Raw genomic sequence first — 24,230 nt, 5'->3', positions numbered from 1 at the left:
CATTTCACGGTGTATGTAAGTCAAATCATTATGCTGTACACCTTAAACTTATACAGTGCTGTGTGCCAATTACATCTCAATAAAACGGGAAGAAAAAAAATAATAAAATGACTTCCTGGTTTGGGACTCAGGGTCTTTCACCACACAGGAAAAATTAGAAAAGGAGCTGGTTTGGCATCGGGTGGTAGAGAGGAGGAAGAAGATTTAGCAAGTGATAGGGCTAAGGTATCATGGTCAGAATACAATGAATTTTTCTTGAGGCATATCAGTTGTGGTAAGAAAGGATCATATAGGAGGGTAAATGGGGACGTCTGGGGGCAAGACAGCACCCCATTTTTGTCCAGTTTCCCTTTCCTTCCTTCTCTCCCTCCAGTCCTTCTTTCCTTTCTTTTCAAGGAATATGTACATGTGGTTTAAATACATAAATATATAAATATATATATGTGGTTTAAATATATATATATATCACAAAAGAGAATAAGATGAAAAGCAACAGTCCCCTCACTTCCTATCTCCTGCCCCTCTCCAGAAGCAACCCCTTTAAACTACTTCAGCCGTTTTTTCTTGTAGTCTCTGTATCTAAATACAGTATGTATATGCCTACCAGTAGTCCTTCAATCATCAACTCTAGATTTTGTCTATTGACTTTTACTATGGTGTATGATAATTCATTTCCCTTTCAGTTTTAAAGTGGGGAGATAAGTAAGTCCTAAATTTCCTGATGAATCCCTGATTCCAGCAATAATTACCTTTATTGAGCACTACGTGAAAGACACAGTTGTAATCACTTTGGATATATTAACTCATTTAATTACAAGCTCAGTTACAAGGACGGGGCTAATAACAAAACCAGGAAAACAAAGATTTAAAAAACAGGGAGAAAAAAAGACAATGCTAGGCCTTCCCCACTGAAAAACGTTAAGGGTGAATGAAATAGCAGTTAGAAAAAAAAAAAAAAAGGCCAGCTTTGAGGCACTAAAATTGCAACCGGCTCCTTTAATTCCCCGCGGCAGGCGGGGCGTGGCGCCAGGTGGCCTACAATGAATGCCCCTTCAAGCTGGCAGCGCCCTACCAAGCCTGTGGCTTTGTTAAGAGCCCGGGCCACGTGACGGAGACAGGCGGCGCTCTTTCTCCGCGCAATCTCTATGGTATTCTTCTCAGCCCACCCGCCCCTAGGGAAGCGGCAGTCACGTGACAAGCTCCGGGTTTACGGCAGGTGTCCACGTGACCCTGGCCTGCAGTAGGGTGGCTGCGGTGAGGTACCTGCGCTCGTGAAGGGTGGGTGGTTAGGTCGTAGCCACCGCAACCTCCGGCGGACTCTCCCGGGCGGCCAGGCTCGGGAAAAACGAGCCGACTGAGGCATTCATCGCTTAGTGCCTACGGCACGGGTCTGTTCTTTATGCCACCTCCGCCTTCCTCGTCCCCACCTCTTTTCGGGTGAAGTCCCCTTTGGGTTTCGAGACCTTGGGGCCTGAGGCCCAAACTCGAAACGAACCCCCCACCCATCCCTCTTTCCTTCTCATCCTCCATCTCTCCCTTTGCATCACCGAATCACTTAGCCGTTGAGCTGGCCAGCTCGGCGGTGCCTTGAGGCCAAGTTCGAGGCGGTAAAGGTAACGGTGGGGAAAGCAGCCCCCCAGTGGACAAAGGTGGAGGCAAGACTAGAGCAGGCCTAAGGGCCGCAGGCAAGGAGAATAGGCGGCTGAGGGGGTGAACAGGAAAAAAAAAAAGAGAGAGAGTACTGCGGATTTAGAAGGGACTGGAAAGGACTTGTTGCACAATGGAAGAATCTGACTCTGAGAAAAAGATGGAGAAAGAGAATCTGGGGACGAGAATGGATCCTCCCATAGGGGAACCGGAAGGATCGCTTGGGTGGGTGAAGGGTATTAAGTCAAACCTGGAAGGGAGGGGGCGGGGGGACGTTCTAACTGAAGAGAGTATTGTGAATTAGAATACCCCGCCTATGATAAATTCTTTCGATTTACCAATAAGGTTGCTTTTGGTGATTGGATAAACTAGTAAGAGGTCTGGTTGCTAACTGGGGAGAAACAATCCTTAGGACAGGCCTGATATCACTCTGGGGAGGGGCAAGTGTTCTAATTGAGGAGGCAGTTCTGAATTGCTTTGAATTGTCAATAAAGGAGATTTTATGTCATCGTGTTGACGATAAGAAGACTAGGAAGAGGGTTGGCTTTTCCTGGGCAGAGATTAGTGGCTCGAGAGTGCTTTCTGTGCCAGTTTATACCTGAATTTGAGAATTTATATACTTTGTGCCTGTGATGAGTAAAATACTTGGAAGGACAGCTGAAGGACTTAAGATTTTTAGAAATATGCTGACTTTGAAAAACAGGATATTCAAATATGACAATATTGTTTGATTTATTAAAGCATTTGTAAATATTGCTTTGATAAATTTTTTAAGGAGGTAAAAAATTGAATCTTGAATTTTAATGGCTCATTTATATTCCTAAATAAATCTTCCTAGGAGCTATTTCCTGAGCACATAATTAGGCGAGAGGGAGCATAAACCCAGTTTTATAATTTAGGAAAATGAGGGCCTCTACCTAACTGAGGTCCCCCACACAGCTGTACTCAGCTGTTGTACTAAATGTGCTCTTTTGCACCTCTACGTTAATTCCAATTTCTAAGGCAACTGGATCATGGAAACTCTGTCTTTCGGTTTATATCTGCAGGTGGGTGCTACCAAATACAGCCATGAAGAAAAAGGTAAGACATGTTAGGTACATCAAAAACATGAAGGTAAAGGTAAGAAGTTACTGTTCAGGAAGCATATTTGTGGTCATATCTGCCATCTTTCCTTGACTGTTGTAGGAACCTTCTACATGTTCTCCCTGACTCTTGTCCCCTTCTTTGCTATCAGATTTAATTTTTCTAATATAGAAATCTAAGTAAGTCATTCACATACTTAAGAACTTTTTGTAACTTCCTGAAGCCCATAGAATACAATCCAAAAGATTTCATCTCATAGAATGCCCTTTAAAAATCTATTCCTGGGAGGGGGAAGGGTGAGCTGTGACAGGGCGAGAGAGAGTCATGGGCATATACACACTAACAAACGTAGTAAGGTAGATAGCTAGCGGGAAGCAGCCGCATGGCACAGGGATATTGGCTCGGTGCTTTGTGACAGCCTGGAGGGGTGGGATAGGGAGGGTGGGAGGGAGGGAGATGCAAGAGGGAAGACATATGGGAACATATGTTTATGTATGACTGATTCACTTTGTTATAAAGCAGAAACTAACACACCATTGTAAAGCAATTATACCCCAATAAAGATGTTAAAAAAAAATCTATTCCTGACTAAACCATCAGCCATACCTTTGCACCCTATCATAGCCATGCAGAATCTGTTTTTCTCCAAGTTTACAAATTAATTTGCATTTTGTGCAAGCCATACACACACACTACACAGGCCTCTGCTTGCACATTTATGTTGAACCCAACTCAAATGTTATCACTATTAGGTTTCATGTGAGTTCTCCAAATGGAATTGAACACTCCTTCCCTTGTGCTCTTATGGTACTGTGCCTCACCTTGGGGTTTAAGAAGAATCGATAAGGGCACAGTTCTAGAGTAAGTTTCTGAATCTTTTGGGCTTTCAGTTTCTCCATTTATAAAATGGTGATAATAAGGTTACCTGTCTCATAGAATTATTATGAAGTTTTTAAACAAGCAAATGCAGGTAGAGCACTTAGATTAGTACTTAATACAGTTAGCCTTGATAAGTCTTTCATAAGCTATTAAAGTAAGATTTCTTAAACAACAAAAGCTCATAAAAAAGAATGAAATATTGCCATTTGCAGCAATATGGATGGACCTAGAGAATGTTATGCTTGGTCAAGTCAGAGAAAGACAAATGCTATATGATATCACTTATATATGGAATCTAAAAAATAATACACATGAATCTATATACACAATAGAAACAGACTCACAGACATTGAAAACAAACTAGTGGTTACAAAGGGGAGAGAGACAAATTAGAGGTATGAGAGTAACAGACACAAACTACTATACACAAAATACATAAGCAACAAAGATTTACTGTATAGCACAGGCAATTATATCCAATATCTTGTAATAACCTATAATGGAATATAATCTGCAAAAAGAATGAATCACTGTGCTGTATACCTGAAACTAACACAATATTGTAAATCAACTATACTTCAATTAACAAAAAAAAGAAATACACTGTATTTAGCCTTAACTTTATCTAATAAGTCAGTTATGTAACTTCAGTTTGCTAAGGAAATGTTCTTGATGAGCCGGTCTAAAGTTACTATCAACAAGGATGCCTAAAAATACCAGAAATTTGTAAATGATAAAGAATAAAAGCAAAAGGTTTCTCTAACAACTTTAGACTATCTCCTCAGTAACGTTTCCTTAGTGAGATAAAGTTATCTAGCTGAATAGATTAAGCCTGAGTGCAGTACCCTTTTATTAATACTCCCTATATTTGTAATTAGAAATTTTTATAAAATGTCTTGGAATTGAAGTTAGAACATGTATCCTCTCATTTGAAAATCAAGGTAATTGGAATTATATTTCATAAATTTTGAGTTCGAAAAGACTCTTAAAAGTTACCTCACCAAAAAAAAAAAAAAAAAAAGTTACCTCACCCAATTTCCCCCCTAGTGCAAGAATCTACAGCATCTTTGATAGGTGTTTTTCTGTCTTCGTTAAATGCTGTCATTGACAAGAAGGTGTTTACCTTCACCCTTTCCATTGTTAAAAAATTGCTTGTTTTATATCTTTGTTTTGATAGCTTGCTCATTCTTTTGATGAACATATTTTGAGCATCTGTTATATGTTAGGCACTGAAAACTCAAAGGGGATTTTCCCTGCCATTCAGGCGCTCAGAGTCTTGTGAGAGACCAAAAAACAAATTGGAAAACTGCAGTGCATTATGGTCTTAGCAGTGTCATAAGAGTGTCATGGGAAGACAGAGGTGGAATACATCTAAGCCAGCCTAGGGCATTGGGATCAGAGAAGTTCTTGAGACGATTACTGAACCAAGACTTGAAGGGTAAGTGGAGCTTAGCTGAAGGAAGAAAAGGGAGTGGAAAGTTACTGGCAGAGAGTTCAGCATGAAAAAAGACCTGGAGCAATCAAAGGGACTACAAGCAGTTCAGTTCAGTATGGCTGGACTCCACAAATTCCAGGCTAGGAGCGTCAGAAGATGAGGGCAGAGGAGTAGATAAGCCAGATCAAGGAGGGTCTTATATGTAGTTTAAAGACTTGATCCTGTAGGCAATGGGACGCTCTTGAAAAGAAAAGAGTAGTTAATGGAACAAAATCATGAAGGTAAGTAAAAGGGATGAAATTAAGGGCAGAGGTGGTCAGGTTGATCCTGAGGAGGAGAAAGAGCTTTCAGTTATACTGAAATACCCTGCCAGATAGTTCAGTGCATAAAACATTACATTATGAGAGTTCCTCTCAAGTTGATATTTTGCTAACATAGTACTGAATGCATGATAGTATATATTAATAGCATAATAAATTCACTGTGATTCTATCACCAAGAGAATGTGTGACTCATGACAGGCAAGTGGCTGGCCTCTGGAATTCTCGGTACCTCTGCATTCACCACGGGTCAGAGAACTAGTCAGTTATAAGTATCCACTCTATGTTATTAGTACTGTCACTTCAGTGAAACACCAAGTGCAAGAGAGAAATAGATCCCTTTAGACTTGATTTGCTCTTGATCGCTGACTTCTTTCCTTTCTTTTTTTCCATTTTGTCCTTAGGTGCTGTTGATGGGTAAAAGTGGGTCTGGTAAGACCAGCATGAGGTCTATTATCTTTGCAAATTATATTGCAAGAGACACACGTCGCCTTGGTGCAACAAGTAAGATGTTTTATCTTATTGTAAAGTCAGGTGATCTTAATAATTCGCATAACGCACTTGGTTGCAGTAACTTGGGGATGCAGAGATTGACAGATTTGTTTTTGAGCATGTTTCCTTTTTTTTCATTCCTTCTCAGAAGGATGTAACCTAATTCTGGTTACTACTGCTTGCTCTCTTGGGGAGGTTCTTTCCTTTCTAGGTTGCTTACCAAATGGGATAACCTTGTCCAACTTCGTTTTTATCCTGCTCTTTCTCAACAAGCATAGGGGTCCTTTTGTTTGTTCACTTTTTAGAAGGGGGAGGGTGTTTGTTTTTAACAGTTATTATATAAACAGAAATTAATTTATAGGCATTAACAAGCATAACATTAAAATCTAAGATTTTATAAAGCAGTAGTCCTAGTCTTCATTAAAAGGTAAATTGTTGGGTTTGGGAGGCTGTCAGAGGGAGGTTACCCAGATCTGTACTCTGCTACTTCTCTTCCTGGATACATATAGATGTTTTCTTTGGAGTTACAGCTTTGACTTGAGAAATGTTTCCTTGCCCTTTATGGTTTGAATGTTAAATCTGGTTTCTTAGTATAGGCTAGTTGGGCTGCCATGGCTGCCAGTTCAGTGGATCTATGCTCCTGGGAGACCCTTTCAGTCTTTAGGCTATAACGCCTTTTCATTTTGTAGCACCTAAGGATTTCTGGATTCTTCCTTGGTCCTTGGCCTCTAGGTGATGAAACCATTGCCCTACCTGGCTTTCAAATTTTCCTGATCTGGGTTGCTAGCATCTTGGACACTTTTAGGGACAAGCCACCCACTACTTCATAAGGTATCTCTGGTTTCAAGAACAACAAACATTTTTAAAACACCCTATGTTCCAGAACCTAGGATACAAAAGAGAAGGGAACCTCATTTCTGTTCTTAACGTGCTTGGAGTGTAGAATAGACTCATAATTAGGGAAGCTTTAATGATTAGAAAGTTATTTCTTAGAGCCCTGAATCTATTTCCATTTATTATTGTTAGCTGGTACCCTTTCTGTTCTCTTGAGCCTATGCAAATATTTTAGTATGATTAATGTCTCAATCTATCCTAGCCATTCCTTGCCTCCCAAATGTTATCTTCCTTAAGTTAAATATCTCCAGCTCCTTCATCTATTCCTCGTTTGACATCATTTTGAAGCATTTTTAAGGACTTGTTAGAATATGTCTATATTTTTTTAGTGATGAGACTTAAATGAAGACGTGGTCTAATCAGAGCAGAGTAGGACTGTTACATCTCTTGTTCTATAGGCATCACACTACTGTTAGCACAGTCTAGCCCCTACTCTCCTGTGGAGCAGCCTTCATCATACTGAGTCATACTAAAAAAAAGAAAATTCCTTTTCACATATATTTTTATTAAAACAACATATCCTCCTTCTGATTCTTGTGAAGTTAATATTTTGAACCTAAGAATAAATGCTTATCTCTATTAAATTGTTCAGTTTTGATTGTTTTAGCCCATGAAAGGTTAACTTAATTCCAGAACAAGTTACTATCTCACTGGGCCTCAGTTTCCTTATCCATAGAAAAGGGGTTGGATCCTATTTTCATTTTAGCTACTTATTCTCTCATTTGATATGTTAGCTATCCTTCCTAGCTTTGTGCAGTTTGTACACTTGATAAGCATCTCATCTAGTTTTCATCTAAGTCATTTATCAAAAATTTTGGTCAGGACAGGGTCCTATGGCCTGTTGTGCCTCAAGAGACTTCCTTCTAGAAAGTACCTGTCCAAACTTCTCCCTGTTTTGTATTTTAATTTTTTTCTATTTTTCCAAGTTTAATATCTAGACCTAATAATCACATGGTTTCAGTAGATCAGAGAAAGCTAATGTTTATTGTATGGTGTTTTATTTACTTTAGTTCTCATATTAACTTCATTTTAATAGGTGAAGAAAGTATGACTTAGAAGTTAAGGTCACGCAACTCATAAGTGTTAGAGCTAGAATGTCAATCTATGCTCCTGCTTTATTCATTGTTCTACAGGCACAATTCCTGGCAGACTTCTTTCTGTTTATGTTTTAAATTCTGCACATTTCATTGATGTACTTTTTTCTAGTCCAATTAAAATTTTTGTTTTTAGCTAATCAGCAGAGTGGATTGACTACCTAAGTCTGGTGAATAGTCTTAAAACCCAAATTTCAGAGCTAGTCAAGCTATTTAATAGTTTTGAAATAATCTAGCAGATTTGTTAAAAAGTTCTGAACAGAATGTTGCAAATTATATGAACCCTGTACATGAAGCAGGCCATTTGTTTTAACAAGTGTTTTTCTGGAGCCTCCTGTGGATGGGACAAGGCTCTTGACGTTAAGAATATCTCAAGTGGACCTTTATCAGTAATACTTTGTTAGCAAGTGCTGTATTTCTTAAAGGTGATAAAAGTATACTTCAAAATATTATGTTGGCCTGATGCTTTAGTGTATCACTAGCTAGTTTGTCATTGCTGAAGAAAGGTCTTGGTTCTACTTGCTAAACTTATAGACTAATTAAAAATACATATAGTGTATTGATTTTTACTTACTATTTTTGTGAAGTTGCTGATTTTCTTTAAAAGTAGTGAAAGAGTACTTATTCTAAAATATTATATCACCTTGAAGGTTTTAGTGTTTCTCTAGTTTGTCATTGCTGAAAAAAGTCCAGGTTCATTTTGTTAAACTTAGAGTGTACTGTGTTTTGAAATTTGAAGTAAGGATACAGAATGGTGGTATTCATTTATCAGGGGGCTGTTAAAATGTGTTTGTTGGAATAGTAAACTTGTCGATAAAAATGTGATTATGAAGTATTTTAGTCTCAAACACTGTTGACGGCTCCAAGATTTCCTGCCTTCTCAAAATTCTCTGATCCCTTGGCTTTTATTTAATGCTTTATTACCCTGGTTTTATTCCTTTATCTTTAACCATCCCTTCCTTTTAAAAAAATGAATATTTTCTTCTTTCTGCCCCGTAAGTGTATGTGATTTCCCAAAGCTCTGTTCTTGGTTCTTTTCAGTTGCTGTTGTGATAGCAGGGCAGGAAGATTAGGAGAGCCAGAGGGCCCTACAGGAGACCTGAGACTAAAGAGGGAGGCAGAAATTGGGGGTTAGATCATAAAATGCCCTGTAAGCCAAGTCAGGTTGTTTAAACTGAGGGTAGAAGGCAACCCTTAGAGAGTTTCAAACAGAAAAGTAATATGGTCAGATTTCAATATTTTTAATTTTCAATTTTAATTAGAAAAGTAATACTTGTGAAAGATTCGAACATTGCAGAAGTGTAGAAAGTCTACTCTGTCCCTCATTCTCAGGCCTACTTCCTAGGGACAACCACCATTAGTAATTTGAGGTTATCCTTTTGGCCTTATGTTTTCTGGGTATATACAGTAATATATAGACAGAGACATGTTATTTTTTTTTTCTTTTTAAAAAGAATGAAATAAAATCTGCACTGTGGAGAGATCATTATACCTGTAATATAGAGGATAGTTTGGAGGGAGGCAAGGGAAGAAACAGATTGACAGATTAGGGAACTGTTTTTAGTAGACCAGGTAAGAGATTATAGGGGCTTAACTTGGGTTAGGGTGGTAATAGTGGATGTGGTGAAAAGTAAATGGATTTGGGATATTTAAAAGGTAGAGTCAATATGACTTGCTGGTAGGTTTGGGGGGAATGATGGGGGAAAGACTGGACTCAAGGATGAAACTTAGTGTTTGGCTTAGGCATCTGGTTAAATTCACTGAGTTAAGGAGGACTGAAAGAGGAATAGATTTTGTGGGAAGAATGGGCAGATGATGAGTTATATTTGGTTACACTGAGTTTGGGATACTTGTGGTTTATGCAAGTAAAGATGTCCAGTATATGATTCAGAAAGGGAAGAGAGAAATCTGTATTATAGATACATGTTTATGGATTATCAGTATCCAAATGGTAAATGAGATGATATGAATTGATTAACTTGCCTGGCGGAAAGAATACATAGAGAGAAGAGTAGGTGGCCAAAGATGGAATCCTGAATAACTCCAGCATTTAAGGGACAGAAAGAAGAATAGGAGCCTGTGAAAGAGGACCTGCCAGAGAGGTTATAGGTAATGCTCTCAGAGGCCAGGAGAAGAGAATTTTTTGAGAAGAGAGTAGTCAACAGTGTCATGCTGCAGAAAGTAAGACAAGGACTAAAAAGTCCATTGGATTTGGTAATGGGGCCATTGGTCACTTGATGAGAGCAATTTCTATGATATGGGAGTAGAAACCAGATTTCTATCCCATGTGCTCCATATCTAAACAGTCGCTGAATCCTGTCACTTCTTTTATTATTGTCTTTCCCTTTCTCAGTAGCACTTCTTTCCATTTTTTTTTAGTACTAGACCGTTTACATAGTCTTCAAATTAATAGCAGTTTGAGCACCTACTCTCTCGTAGACTCTGTTGGAAATACAAAGACATGTAAGATATGATTCCTTTTCCAAGGAGGGGGAAGTAAAGGGGAGAAGGGAAGTAGTTTGAGCACCTACTACGTGCCAGGCACTTGATGTATAATAATTCCTGTAATCCTCACAGTAATGTGAGGTCAATAGTATGCCTCCCACCTTTTTTTTAACAGAAGAGGAAACTAATACTCAGAGGTTAAGTGACTTACCCAAGGTCACACAGAGAGGTAGAGCTGGTATTTGAACTAAGAACTGTTTGACTCCAATGTCCATGTTTTTTTTAAGTAATGCTTTTCTGCTTATGCTCTAGTTTATGAGAAGATAAAATTGCACAAAAGTTAGATAGCAGTCAATTTAAGCAACAGCTGCAAGGTAGTCGTAGAAGAAACACCACTGTGTGATGTTTAACTGTTACATAAATTGTAAAGATGATAATTGCTAGACTTTGAGAAATTTCCAGGATAAGAATTTTCATTATTGTTCCTTGTGATTTTTAGTGCCTGGCAGAGAGTAGATGCTTAATAAATGTTTAAATGAATTCAGAGGGAGTGATGATGGTAAGTGGGGGTGGCCAGGTAGGGCTTTTAGAGGAGGTGGGATTTAAGCTGGGTCGTAGAAGATGAATCTGACTTTGGAAGAAAGGTGGGGAGGACTTTCTAGGCAGATGGACACAGTAGGCAAAGTAAAGGGTGGGGAGGGAGGTGTAAGGCAGAGGTCGCAAACAGGCAGCCCGTATGCTGGATAAGGCCTGTAGATGTGTTTTGTTTGGCCTATGTAATGTTTTAGAAAAATTGGAATTAGTTATCAATATGTAAAAGTTTCCATAAAAAATCTGGATTTCCTACTACTATTGAAAAATTTAAAGATCTGGTAATCCTGAGCCCACGTTCCTGCATGGCAAATGAGCTAGAGCTGTGTAACTGCTACCCACTCCATCGTCCCCTTGGGTGGATATTTACTCTCCATACATGATCAACTTCATTCTTGTACGTTTACCGGCCTGGCTCCTATTAGCAAGTTTGCGACCCCTGATGTAAGGTATGTTGGAGGTTGGGGTGGTAGAGGGGTTTGGGAGGACTATGAATAAACCAAATTGGACTGGAGCGAAAGGCTTCGTTAATGTGAATCATTGGGGAACATAAAGGTAGATTGGAAGCCAAATTCTGAAGGACCTTGAATGCCCCACGTGTAGGTATGGAGGAGCCATTGAAAGTTTTTTGAATGGGGAGTGACATGTTCAAAGTAGTGTTAAGAAGATGAATCTTGCAGTAGCCTATAGGATGAAGTAAAGTGAGTAAGGCTTCCTGGTGGGAGGTAATTATGGAGCTACTGTAGTTGTATAGGCTTGCGAAGGTAAGGGCCTTCCTTAATGTTAGTAGCAGGTTGTAAAACAAAGAGTGGAATTGAGAGAGATTGCAAAGGAATAGCAATGAATTGAATGTGGACAGAGGAGTCAAAAATGACCCCCTCAAAATGGGAAAATGGTAGGGTCATTAACCAAAATAGGAAATCAATAGAGGGAGCAAGTTTGGTTATGTTTTATGTTTGTTTTGTATTTGGTTTTTGTTGTCTTTTTCTAATTTTTAAATTTTTTGTGGGGGGTGTTTATGGGTCAGAAAAGAGCTATTAAATGGTATATGTCTCTGTCTTACATGTTGAAATTTTAACAGTATTATAATTGGAGATTGTTTCTGCTCTAAGCACTAAAACAACTAAAAAGTAAAACGACTTACGTGAGAGCCAGTTCTGTAGCTCAGGGTAGTTTAGGTGCCCACCTTGCCACTAAACCACACCACTAAGCTGAAAATCACCTTCTTGTTGTAGCTTTGAGCATTTCACTCCACTTTGGTCCTTCTAAATTTCATGGGTTAGCACGTTGCTTATTTTGAGTTTCATCGCGCATGCTACAATTACTAGATTTGTCATGTTTGTCTTCCAGTTGATGTAGAACATTCTCATGTTCGATTTCTGGGAAACCTGGTATTGAACCTGTGGGACTGTGGTGGGTAAGTACCATCTGCTTAATTCTTCATGAGGCAAATGTCAATAATCATGGCATGTAGTATAATCAGCACAGAGAATACATTAAAGTAACTATCATTTGTAATAGCTACATTAGATAGAAATTACCTCAGAATTGGCACTTGATTAAATAAAGATCTCTGACTTTCATGTCATTGTGAAAATGCCCTCTGTATGTGACATGTTTAAGCAGCACTCACACAAGCTGTATCTAGGTATCTGTAGTATGGGATCGAACATTCTTCTCTTTTTCTGGTGAAGAAATTAGGTTTCTATCTCAGGTGGCCTAACATCAGTCCTGAGCTCTTAGCCATCACGCCATACTGCCTCATTCTTTGTTATTTCAGTAATTATCTCCAGGCAGTCTAAGCACTGTTGATTGGACCTCAGTTCTCCAGCTGAGTTTCCCACTGTTGGAGGAATAGGAGACAGTTTTTCCTCTCATGTCCAGGACACTTCCAGAATATCCTATCATAAATACACATTCACTGTGCATATGGTGCTCCCTTGCATCTCTGTACTGAAGCAGCAATATGTAGTGCACAGTGGTTAGGAGCCTAAGCTATGGAGTTAGATTGGGGTTTGTATCTCAGCTCTGTTAGCTGTGTTATCTTGGATAGATCATTTAAACTCTCTGAGCTACAGTTTCTTCATCTGTACAATAGGAATAATGATAGTACCAACTCGTATGGTGGTTTTGATGATTAAGATTATATATATGTGTGTGTATATAATATATACATTATATACATACATATATATATATATATGTATGTATATAATCTCAAGAGTACCTACAAAATAAATGAATGTTATAATTAGCTCAGTGTCTCCCAGCTCCTCGTATAGAGCCAGCCATGGAGTAGGTGCTCAATGAATATTTGTTGAAAGAATAACAAATAAGAAAATGACTTCCTTATTGCTAGCAGATGGATAACACCCAAGTAGCTTTCTCCATGTAAATCCTTCCTCAGTATCATTGCTTCCAATTCTGTAATCTGTGTCAAGAGATTAGTTCAAGTCCTTTGCTTTTAGGCACTAACGTTATTGTCATTTTTACAGATAAGGCACAGCTACTTAATACCAAAGTATAGGACTAGAAGCTAGGTTCATGATTTTTTTTAAAAGAACTGCTGTTTATTGAGAGCATGCTATATGCCAGGTTTCATGCTAGATTCTTTCCTGTAGGAAAGAAAATCTATAGATTTTCAGGATAGCCTTCAGAAATGTAGAAAATTAAATTCACCAGAAACCCCCACCCCAGTTCACTGATTATTCTGGTTTTCTAGAAATCTATTCAACACTCATTCAGCAAACATCTATTGATCACCTACCACGTACCACACAGTGAGCAAAGCATTGAAAGTTACACCATAGTAGATTAACATACACAGTATTTGGTGGCTATGACAAAAACCTTCAAAGTAAATATAATCTTTTTTCTTTCCTTTATTTATTTAGTTGTTTTATTTTTGTCTAGTTTTTAAGATTTAACTTTTGTTGAGGTAACATTGGTTTATAACATAAGTTTCATGTGTACAACATTATATTTCTACTTCTGTATATTTTACAGCATGCTCACAACCAAAAATTTAGTTTCTATCCATTCATCAGCATACAGTTGACCACCTTTACCCTTTCTTCCCTCCCCGCTGCCCCTTTCCCTCTGGTAACCACTACTCTGTTCTCTGTATCTATGGGTTTGTTTTTGTTTTATTTTATTTATTGTTTGTTTGTTTTTTTATATCATGGGTGAGATCATATGGTATTTGTCTTTGTCCATCTGACTTATTTCACTTAGCATAATACCCTCAAGATCCATCCATGTTGTTGCAAATGGCAAGTTTTCATTGTTTTTATGGCTGAGTAGTAGTACATTGTATATAGATACCACATCTTTTTTTTTTTCCTAGTACAGTACTTTACTTCTTTAGAGCAGTTTTGGATTCACAACAAAATTGAAAAAAAAGTATAGATATTTCCCATTACCCCCTGTCTCCACACGTGCATAGCCTCTCCCATTATTAACATTCCCCATCAGAGTGATACATTTGTTACAAGTGATGAGCCTACATTGACACATGATTATTACCCAAAGTCTATAGTTTACATTAGGGTTCATTCTTGGTATTGCACATTCTATGTGTTTGGACAAATATGTAATGACATGAATCCACCATCATAGTATCATACACAGTAGTTTCACTGCCCTAAAAATCATATGTGCTCTGCCTATGCATCCCTCCCTCCACCCTAACTCATGGCAACCATTAATCTTCTTAAAATCTCCATAGTTTTAACTTTTTCAGAATGTCATAAAGTTGGAATCACACAGTGTGTAGCCTTTTCATATTGGCGTCTTTTTTTTTTTTCCTTATTTTCTTTTTGGCTGCACCACGCAGCATGTGGGATCTTAGTTCTCTGACCATGGATTGAACCCATGTCCGCTGCATTGGAAGCATGGAGTCTTAACCAGTGGACCACAGGGAAATCCCCATATTGGCTTCTTTCACTTACTAATGTACATTTTTTAATATCTTTATTAGAATATAATTGCTTTACAATGATGTGTCAGTTTCTGCTTTATAACACAGTGAATCAGTTATACATATACATATGTCCGCATATCTCTTCCCTCTTGCGTCCCTCCCTCCCACTCTCCCTATCCCACCCCTCTTGGTGGTCACAAACACTGAGCTGATCTCCCTGTGCTATGCGGCTGCTTCCCACTAGCTATCTGATTTATATTTGGTAGTGTATATATGTCCATGCCACTCTTTCACTTTGTCCCAGCTTGCCCTTTCTCCTCCCCATATCCTCAAGTCCATTCTCTGGTAGGTCTGTGTCTCTATTCCTGTCTTGCCCCTAGGTTCTTCATGACCATTTTTTCCCCTTAGATTCCATATATATGTGTTAGTATACAGTATTTGTTTTTCTCTTTCTGACTTACTTCACTCTGTATGACAGAATCTAGGTCAGTCCACCTCACTACAAATAACTCAATTTCGTTTCTTTTTATGGCTGAGTAATATTCCATTGTATATATGTGCCACATCTTCTTTATCCATTCATCTGTCGATGGACACTTAGGTTGCTTCTATGTCCTGGCTATTGTAAATAGAACTGCAGTGAACATTTTGTTACATGACTCTTTTGGAATTATGGTTTTCTCAGGGTATATGCCCAGTAGTGAGATCGCTGGGTCATATGGTAGTTCTATTTTTAGTTTTTTAAGTAACCTCCATACTGTTCTCCATATTGGCTGTACCAATTTACATTCCCACCAACAGTACAAGAGGGTTCCCTTTTCTCCACACCCTCTCCAGCATTTATTGTTTCTAGATTTTTTGATGATAGCCATTCTGACTGGCGTGAGATGATATCTCATTGTAGTTTTGATTTGCATTTCTCTAATGATTAATGATGTTGAGCATTCTTTCATGTGTTTGTTGGCAATCTGTATATCTTCTTTGGAGAAATGTCTGTTTAGGTCTTCTGTCCATTTCTGGATTGGGTTGTTTGATTTTTGATATTGAGGTGTATGAGCTGGAGATTAATCCTTTTTCAGTTGCTTCATTTGCAAAAATTTTCTCGCATTCTGAGGGTTGTCTTTTGGTCTTGTTTATGGTTTCCTTTGCTGTGCAAAAGCTTTTAAGTTTCATTAGGTCCCATTTGTTTATTTTTTTTTATTTCCATTTCACTAGGAGGTGGGTCAAAAGCATCTTGATGTGATTTATATCATAGATTGTTCTGCCTATGTTTTCCTCTAAGAGTTTTATAGCATCTGGCCTTATATTTAGGTCTTTAATCCATTTTGAGTTTATTTTTGTGTATAGTGTTAGGGAGTATTCTAATTTCATTCTTTTACATGTAGCTGTCCAGTTTTCCCAGCACCACTTACTGAAGAGACTGTATTTTCTCCACTGTATATTCTTGCCTCCTTTATCAAAGATATGGTGACCATATGTGTGTGGAGTTTTCTCTGGGCTTTCTATCCTGTTCCACTGAACTATATTTCTGTATTTGTGCCAGTACCATACTGTTTTGATTACTGTAGCTTTGTAGTATAGTCTGAAGTCCAGGAGCCTGATTCCTCCAGCTCCATTTTTCTTTCCCAAGATTGCTTTGGGTATTCGGGGTCTTTTGTGTTTCCATATAAACTGTGAAATTCTTTGTTGTAGTTCAGTGAAAAATGCCACTAGTAGTTTGATATGGATTGCATGGAATCTGTAGATTGCTTTGGGTAGTAGAGTCATTTTCACAATGTTGGTTCTTCCAATCCAGGAACATGGTATATCTCTCCATCTATTTGTATCACCTTTAATTTCTTTCATCAGTGTCTTATAATTTTCTGCATACAGGTCTTTTGTCTCTTTAGGTAGGTTTATTCCTAGATATTTTATTCTTTTTGTTGCAGTGGTAAATGGGAGTGTTTTCTTAATTTCACTTTCAGATTTTTCATCATTAGTGTATAGGAATGGAAGAGATTTCTGTGCATTAATTTTGTATCCTACTACTTTACCAAATTCGTTGATTAGCTCTAGTAGGTTTCTGGTAGCCTTTAGGATTCTCTATGTATAGTATCATGTCATCTGCAAACAGTGACAGTTTTACTTCTTCTTTGCCGATTTGGATTCTTTTATTTCTTTTTCTTCTCTGATTGCTGTGGCTAAAACTTCCAAAACTATGTTGAATAAGAGTGGTGAGAGTGGGCAACCGTGTCTTGTTCCTGATCTTAGTGGAAATGGTTTCAGTTTTTCACCATTGAGGACGCTGTTGGCTGTGGGTTTGTCATATATGGCCTTTATTATGTTGAGGAAAGTTACCTCTATGCCTACTTTCTACAGGGTTTTTATCATAAATGAGTGTTGAATTTTGTCAAAAGCTTTCTCTGCCTCTGTTGGATGATCATATGGTTTTTCTCCTTCAATTTGTTAATATGGTTTATCACATTGATTGATTTGCATATATTGAAGAATCCTTGCATTCCTGGGATAAACCCCACTTGATCATGGTGTATGATCCTTTTAATGTGCTGTTTGATTCTATTTGCCAGTATGTTGTTGAGGATTTTTGCATGTATGTTCATCAGTGATATTGGCCTGTAGTTTTCCTTTTTTGTGACATCTTTGTCTGGTTTTGGTATCAGGGTGATGGTGGCCTCGTACAATGAATTTGGGAGTGTTCCTCCCTCTGCTGTATTTTGGAAGCGTTTGAGAAGGGTAGGTTTTAGCTCTTCTCTAAATATTTGATAGAATTCACTTGTGAAGCCATCTGGTCCTGGACTTTTGTTTCTTGGAAGATTTTTAATCACACTTTCAGTTTCAGTGCTTGTGATTGGTCTGTTCATATTTTCTATTTCTTCCTGGTTCAGTCTCAGAAGGTTCTGCATTTCTAAGAATTTGTCCATTTCTTCCAGGTTCTCCATTTTATTGGCCTATAGTTGCTTGAAGTAATCTCTCATGATCCTTTGTATTTCTGCATTGTCAGTTGTTACTTCTCCTTTTTCATTTCTAATTCTGTTGATTTGAGTCTTCTCCCATTTTTTCCTTGGTAATCTCGCTAATGGTTTATCTATTTTGTTTATCTTCTCAAGGAACCAGCTTTTAGTTTTATTGATCTTTGCTGTCATTTCCTTCATTTCTTTTTCATTTATTTGTGATCGGATCTTTATGATTTCTTTCCTTCTGCTATGTTTGGGGTTTTTTGTTCTTTTTTCTCTAATTGCTTTAGGTGTAAGGTAACATTATTTATTTGAGCTGTTTCTTCTTTCTTGAGGTAGGAATATATTGCTATAAACTTACTTCTTAGAACTGCTTCTGCTGCATCCCATAGGTTTTGGGTCATCGTGTTTTCATTGTCGCTTGTTTCTAGGTAGTTTTTGACTTCCTCTTTGATTTCTTCAGTGATCTATTGGTTATTTAGTAGTGTATTGTTTAGTCTCCGTGTATTTGTATTTTTTACAGAATTTTTTCCTGTAATTGATATGTACTCTCATAGTGTTGTGGTTGGAAAAGATATTTGCTATGATTTCAATTTTCTTAAATTTACCAAGGCTTGATTTGTGACACAAGATATGATCTATCCTGGAGAATGTTCCATGAGCACTTGAGAAGAATGTGAATTCTGTTGTTTTTGGATGGAATGTCCTATAAATATCATTTAAGTCCATCTTGTTTAATGTATCATTTAAAGCTTGTGTTTCCTTATTTATTTTCATTTTGGATGATCTGTCCATTGGTGAAATGGGGTGTCGAATTCACCTACTAAGATCGTGTTACTGTCAGTTTCCCCTTTTATAGCTTTTCATAGTTGCCTTATGTATTGAGGTCTTCCTATGTTGGGTGCATAAATATTTACAATTGTTATATCTTCTTCTTGGATCGATCCCTTGATCATTATGTAGTGTCCTTCTTTGTTTCTTGTAATAGTCTTTGTTTTAAAGTCTTTTTTGTCTGATATGGGAATTGCTACTCCAGCTTTCTGTTGATGTCCACTTGCATGGAATATCATTTTCCATCCCCCGACTTTCAGTCTGTATGTGTCCCTATGTCTGACGTGGGTCTCTTGTAGACAGCATGTATACGGGTCTTGTTTTTGTATCCATTCAGCTAGTCTGTGTCTTTTGGTTGGAGCATTTAATCCATTTATATTTAAGGTAATTATTGATATGTATGTTCCTAATACCATTTTCTTAATTGTTTTGGGTTGGTTATTGTAGGTCTTTTCCTTCTCTTGTGTTTCCTGCCTAGAGAAGTTCCTTTAGCATTTGTTGTAAAGCTGGTTTGGTGGTTCAGAATTCTCTTGGCTTTTGCTTATCTGTAAAGATTTTAATTTCTCAATCAAATCTGAATGAGATCCTTGCTGGGTAGAGTAATCTTGGTTGTAGCTTTTTTCTCCTTCATCACTTTAAATATGTCCTGCCACTCCCTTCTGGCTTGGATAGTTTGTGCTGAAAGATCAGCTGTTAACCTTATGGGTATTCCTTTGTGTGTTACTTGTTGCTTTTCCCTTGCTGCTTTTATGGTGTTAGGGTCTAATTTCATTCTTTTACACGTAACTGTCCAACTTTCCTAGCACCACTTATTGAAGAGACTGTATTTCTCGATTGTGTATCCATGCCTCCTTTGTCATAGATTAGTTGACCACAGGTGCATGGGTTTATCTATGGGCATTCTATCTTGTTCCTTTTATCTATGTTTCTGTTTTTGTGCCAGTACCATATTGTCTTCATTACTTGTAGCTTTGTAGTATAGTCTGAAGTCAGGGACTCTGATTCTTCCAGCTCTGTTTTTTTCCCCACAAGACTGCTTTGGCTATTCGGGGTCTTTTCCGTCTGCATACAAATTTTAAGATTTTTTGTTCTGGTTAAGAAAAATGCCATTGGTAATTTGATAGGGATTGCATTGAACCTGTAGATTGCTATGGGTAGTAAAGTCACTTTCACAGGATTGATTCTTCCAATCCAAGAACGTGGTATATCTCTCTATCTGTTGGTATCATCTTTAATTTCTTTCATCAGTGTCTTATACTTTTCTGCATACAGGTCTTTTGTCTCCCTAGGTAGGTTTATTCCTAGGTATTTTATTCTTTTTGCAGCAGTGGTAAATGGGAGTGTTTTCTTACTTTCAATTTCAGACTTTTCATCATTAGTGGATAGGAATGCAAGAGATTTCTGTGTATTAATTTTGTATCCTGCAACTTTACCAGATTTATTGATTAGCTCTAGTAGTTTTCTGGTGGCATCTTTAGGATTCTCTATGTATACTATCATGTCATCGGCAAACAGTGACAGTTTTACTTCTTCTTTTCCAATTTGGATTCCTTTTATTTCTTTTTCTTCTCTAATTGCTGTGGCTAGGACTTCGAAAACTATGTTGCATAATAGTGGTGAGAGTGGCCATGCTTGTCTTGTTCCTGATCTTAGAGGATACGCTTTCAGTTTTTCACCATTGAGAATGATATTCGCTGTAGGTTTGTCATATATGGCCTTTGTTATGTTGAGGTAGGTTCCCTCTATGTCCAGTTTCTGGAGAGTTTTTATCATAAATGGGTGTTGAATTTTGTCAAAAGCTTTTTCTGCATCTATTAAGATGACTATATGGTTTTTCCTTCTTCAATTTGTTAATATGTTGTATATCAGTGATTGATTTGCATATATTGAAGGACCCTTGCTCCCTGGGATAAATCCCAGTTGATTATGGTGTATGATCCTTTTAACATTTTGTTTGATTCTGTTTGCTAGTATTTCATTAAGGATTTTTGCATCTATATTCATCAGTGATATTGGTCTGTAATTTTCTTTTTTTTGTAGTATCTTTGTTTGGTTTTGGTATCACGGTGATGGTTGCCTCATAGAATGAGTTTTGGAGTGTTCCTTCCTCCATAATTTTTTGGAAGTGTTTGAGAAGGATGTGTGTTATGTCATTTCTAAAAGTTTGATAGAATTCACCTGTGAAGCCATCTGGTCCTGGAGTTTTGTTTTTTGGAAGATTTTTAATCACAGTTTCAATTTCATTACTTGTGATTGGTCTGTTCATATTTTCTGTTTTTTCCTGGTTCAGTCTTGGAAGGTTATACCTTTCTAAGAATTTGTCCATTTCTTCCAGGTTGTCCATTTTATTTGCAAAGGGTTGCTTTTAGTAGTCTCAGGATACTTTGTATTTCTGTGGTGTCTGGTGTAACTTGTCCTTTTACTTTTCTAATTTTATTGATTTGTGTCCTCTCCCTCATTCTCTTGATACATCTGGCTAATGGTTTATCAATTTTGTTTATCTTCTCAAGGAACCAGCTTTTAGTTTTATTGATTCTTGCTATTGTTTTCTTTGTTTCTATTTCATTTATTTCTGCGCTGATCTTTATGATTTCTTTCCCTCTGCTAACTTTGGGTTTTGTTTGTTCTTCTCTGTCTAGTTCCTTTAGGTGTAAGGTTAGATTGTTTATTTGAGATTTTTCTTATTTTTTGAGGTAGGCTTGTATAGATATAAACTTCATTCTTAGAACTGCTTTTGCTACATCCCATAGGTTTTGAATCATCGTGTTTTCATTGTCATATGTCTCTAGGTATTTTTAATTGCTCCTTTGATGTCTTCAGTGATCTCTTGTTTATTTAGTAACGTATTGTTTAGCCTCCATGTGTTTGTGTTTTTTACGTTTTTTCCCCTGTAATTCATTTCTAATCTCATAGCATTGTGGTCAGAAAAGATGCTTGCTATGCTTTCAGTTTTATTAAATTTACTGTGGCTTGATTTGTAACCCAAGTTGTGATCTGTCCTGGAGAATGTTTCGTGTGCACTTGAGAAGAAATTGTAATCTGCTGCTTCTGGATGGAATGTTCTATAACTGTCAATTAAATCTATCTTGTCTATTGTGTCATTTAAAGGTTTTGTTTCCTTATTTATTTTCATTTTGGTTGATCTGTCCATTGGTGTAAGTGAGGTGTTAAAGTCCCCCACTATTATTGTGTTACTGTCAATTTCCTCTTTTATAGCTGTTAGCAGTTGCCTTATGTATTGTTGTGCTCCTATGTTGGGAGCATATATATTTATAATTATCATCTCTTCTTGTTGGATTGATACCTTGATTATTATGTAGTGTCCTTCCTTGTCTGTTGTAACATCCTTTATTTTAAAGTCTATTTTATCTGATATGAGTATTGCTACTCCAGCTTTCCTTTGATTTCCATTGCATGGAATAACTTTTTTCCATCCCCTCACTTTCAGTCTGTATGTGTCCCTAGGTCTGAAGTGGTTCTCCCGCATATATACGGGTCTTGTTTTTGTATCAATTCAGCCAGTCTGTGTCTTTTGGTTGGAGCATTTAATCCATTTACATTTAAGGTACTTATCGATATGTATGTTCCTGTTACCATTTTCTTAATTGTTTTGGGTTTTTTATTGTAGGTCTTTTCCTTCTCTTGTGTTTCTTGCCTAGAGAAGTTCCTTTAGCATTTTTTGTAAAGGTGGTTTGGTGGTGCTGAACTCTCTCAGCTTTTGCTTGTCTGTAAAGGTTTTAATTTCTCCATCAAATCTGAATGAGATCCTTGCTGGGTAGAGTAATCTTGTTTGCAGGTTTTTCTCCTTCATCACTTTAAATATGTCCTGCCAGTCCCTTCTGTCTTGCAGAGTTTCTGCTGAAAGATCAGCTGTGAACCTTTTGGGGATTCCCTTGTATGTTATTTGTTGTTTTTCCCTTGCTGCTTTTAATATGTTTTCTTTGGATTTAATTTTTGATAGTTTGATTAATATGTGTCTTGGCATGCTTCTCCTTGGATTTATCCTGTATGGGACTCTCTGTGTTTCCTGGACTTGATTAACTCTTCCCTTTCCCATATTAGGGAAGTTTTCAACTATAATCTCTTCAAATATTTCCTCAGTCCCTTTCTTTTTCTCTTCTTCTTCTGGGACCCCTATAATTCGAATGTTGGTACATTTAGTGGTGTTCCAGAGGTCTCTGAGACTGTCCTCAATTGTTTTCATTGTTTATTCTGCTCTGCTGTAGTTATTTCCCCTATTTTTTCTTCCAGGTCAGTTATCTGTTCTTCTGCCTCAGTTATTATGCTATTGATTCCTTCTAGAGAAATTTTAATTTCATTTATTGTGTTGTTCATCACTGTTTGTTTGCTCTTTACTTCTGGGTCCTTGTTACACATTTCTTTTATTTTCTCCTTTCTATTTCCAAGATTTTGGACCATCTTTACTATCATTACTCTGAATTCTTTTTCAGGTAGCCTGTCTATTTCCTCTTCATTTGTTAAGTCTGGTGGGTTTTTGCCTTGCTCTTTCATCTGCTGTGTGTTTCTCTGTCTTATTTTGCTTAAGTTACTTTGTTTGGAGTCTCCTTTTCACAGGCTGCAGGTTCGTATTTCCTGTTGTTTTTGGTGTCTGTCCCCAGTGGCTAAGGTTGGTTCAGTAGGTTGTGTAGGCTTCCTGGTCTAGGGGACTAGTGCCTGTGTTCTGGTGGATGAGGCTGGATCTTTTCTTTCTGGTGAATAGGCCTACATCTGGTGGTGTGTTTTGGGGTGTCTATGTCCTTATTATGATCTTAGGCAGCCTCTGTGCTAATAGATGGGGTTGTGTTCCTGTCTTTCTAGTTTTTTGGCATAGGGTGTCCAGCACTGTAGCTTGCTAGTCATTGAGTGGAGCTGGGTCTTGGCATTGAGATGGAGATCTCTGGAGATTTTTGCCGTTTGATATTACGTGGAGCTGGGAGGTCTCTTGTGTACCAGTGTCCTGAAGTTGGCTCTCCCACCTCAGAGGCACAGCACTGACTCCTGGCTGGAGCACCAAGAGCCTTTCATCCACACGGCTCAGAAGAAAAGGGAGAAAAAGCGGAAAGAAAAAAAGAAAGAGGATAAGGTAAAATAAAGTAAAGTAAAATAAAATAAAGTTATTAAAATAAAAAATAATTATTAAGGAAACAATTTTTTAAAGTAAAAAAAAAAATGGACGGACAGACACCTAGGACAATATCACATACAGAAGCATACAGATACACGCTCACAAAAAGTGAAAAAGGGAAAAAAATATATACATCGTTGATCCCAACGTCCACCTCCTCTATTTGGGATGATTCGTTGTGTATTCAGGTATTCCACAGATGCAGGGTACATCACGTTGATTGTGCAGATTTAATCTGCTGCTCCTGAAGCTGCTGGGAGAAATTTCTCTTTCTCTTCTTTGTTCGCACAGCTCCCAGGGTTCAGCTTTGTATTTGGACCTGCTTCTGCCTATAGGTCACCTGAAGGCCTCTGTTCTTCGCTGAGACAGGATGGGGTTAAAGGAGCAGCTGATTCGGGGTCTCTGGCTCACTGAGGCATGGGAGAGGGAGGGGAACGGAGTGCTGGTCGAGCCTGTGGCGTCAGAGGCCAGCATGACGTTGCACCAACCTAAGGCACGCCATGTGTTCTCCTGGGATA

General features: G+C 37.9%; 1 protein-coding gene across 23 annotated transcripts in view; it reads left to right on the top strand.

The window, feature by feature from the left end:
* The first annotated feature begins 1,165 nt into the window (after positions 1-1,165).
* The window catches only part of RRAGB (Ras related GTP binding B), a 43,060-nt gene continuing 19,995 nt past the window's right edge, over positions 1,166-24,230 (top strand). For 8 of the 23 annotated variants that reach the window (XR_012329371.1, XM_073799529.1, XM_073799518.1 and 5 more), the window contains exons 1-6: positions 1,285-1,872; positions 2,694-2,766; positions 5,769-5,868; positions 10,224-10,307; positions 12,231-12,297; positions 23,569-23,670. Coding sequence is in view for 22 of the 23 variants with exons in the window: in XM_073799529.1 (XP_073655630.1) it covers positions 1,781-1,872; positions 2,694-2,766; positions 5,769-5,868; positions 10,224-10,307; positions 12,231-12,297; positions 23,569-23,670 (518 nt within the window). In the remaining variant the exon portion in view is untranslated. Of the gene's footprint in view, positions 1,873-2,693; positions 2,767-5,768; positions 5,869-10,223; positions 10,308-12,230; positions 12,298-23,568; positions 23,671-24,230 lie in introns of all 23 variants that reach the window. The other 15 variants (XM_073799527.1, XM_073799526.1, XM_073799522.1 and 12 more) reach the window with 15 other exon arrangements.

The sequence above is a fragment of the Tursiops truncatus genome, chromosome X (genome assembly GCF_011762595.2).
Source record: "Tursiops truncatus isolate mTurTru1 chromosome X, mTurTru1.mat.Y, whole genome shotgun sequence".
Classification (NCBI taxonomy): Eukaryota; Metazoa; Chordata; class Mammalia; order Artiodactyla; family Delphinidae; genus Tursiops; species Tursiops truncatus.
The sequence above is the reverse complement of the archived record's forward strand: the minus strand, read 5'-3'. Positions and strand labels throughout refer to the sequence as shown.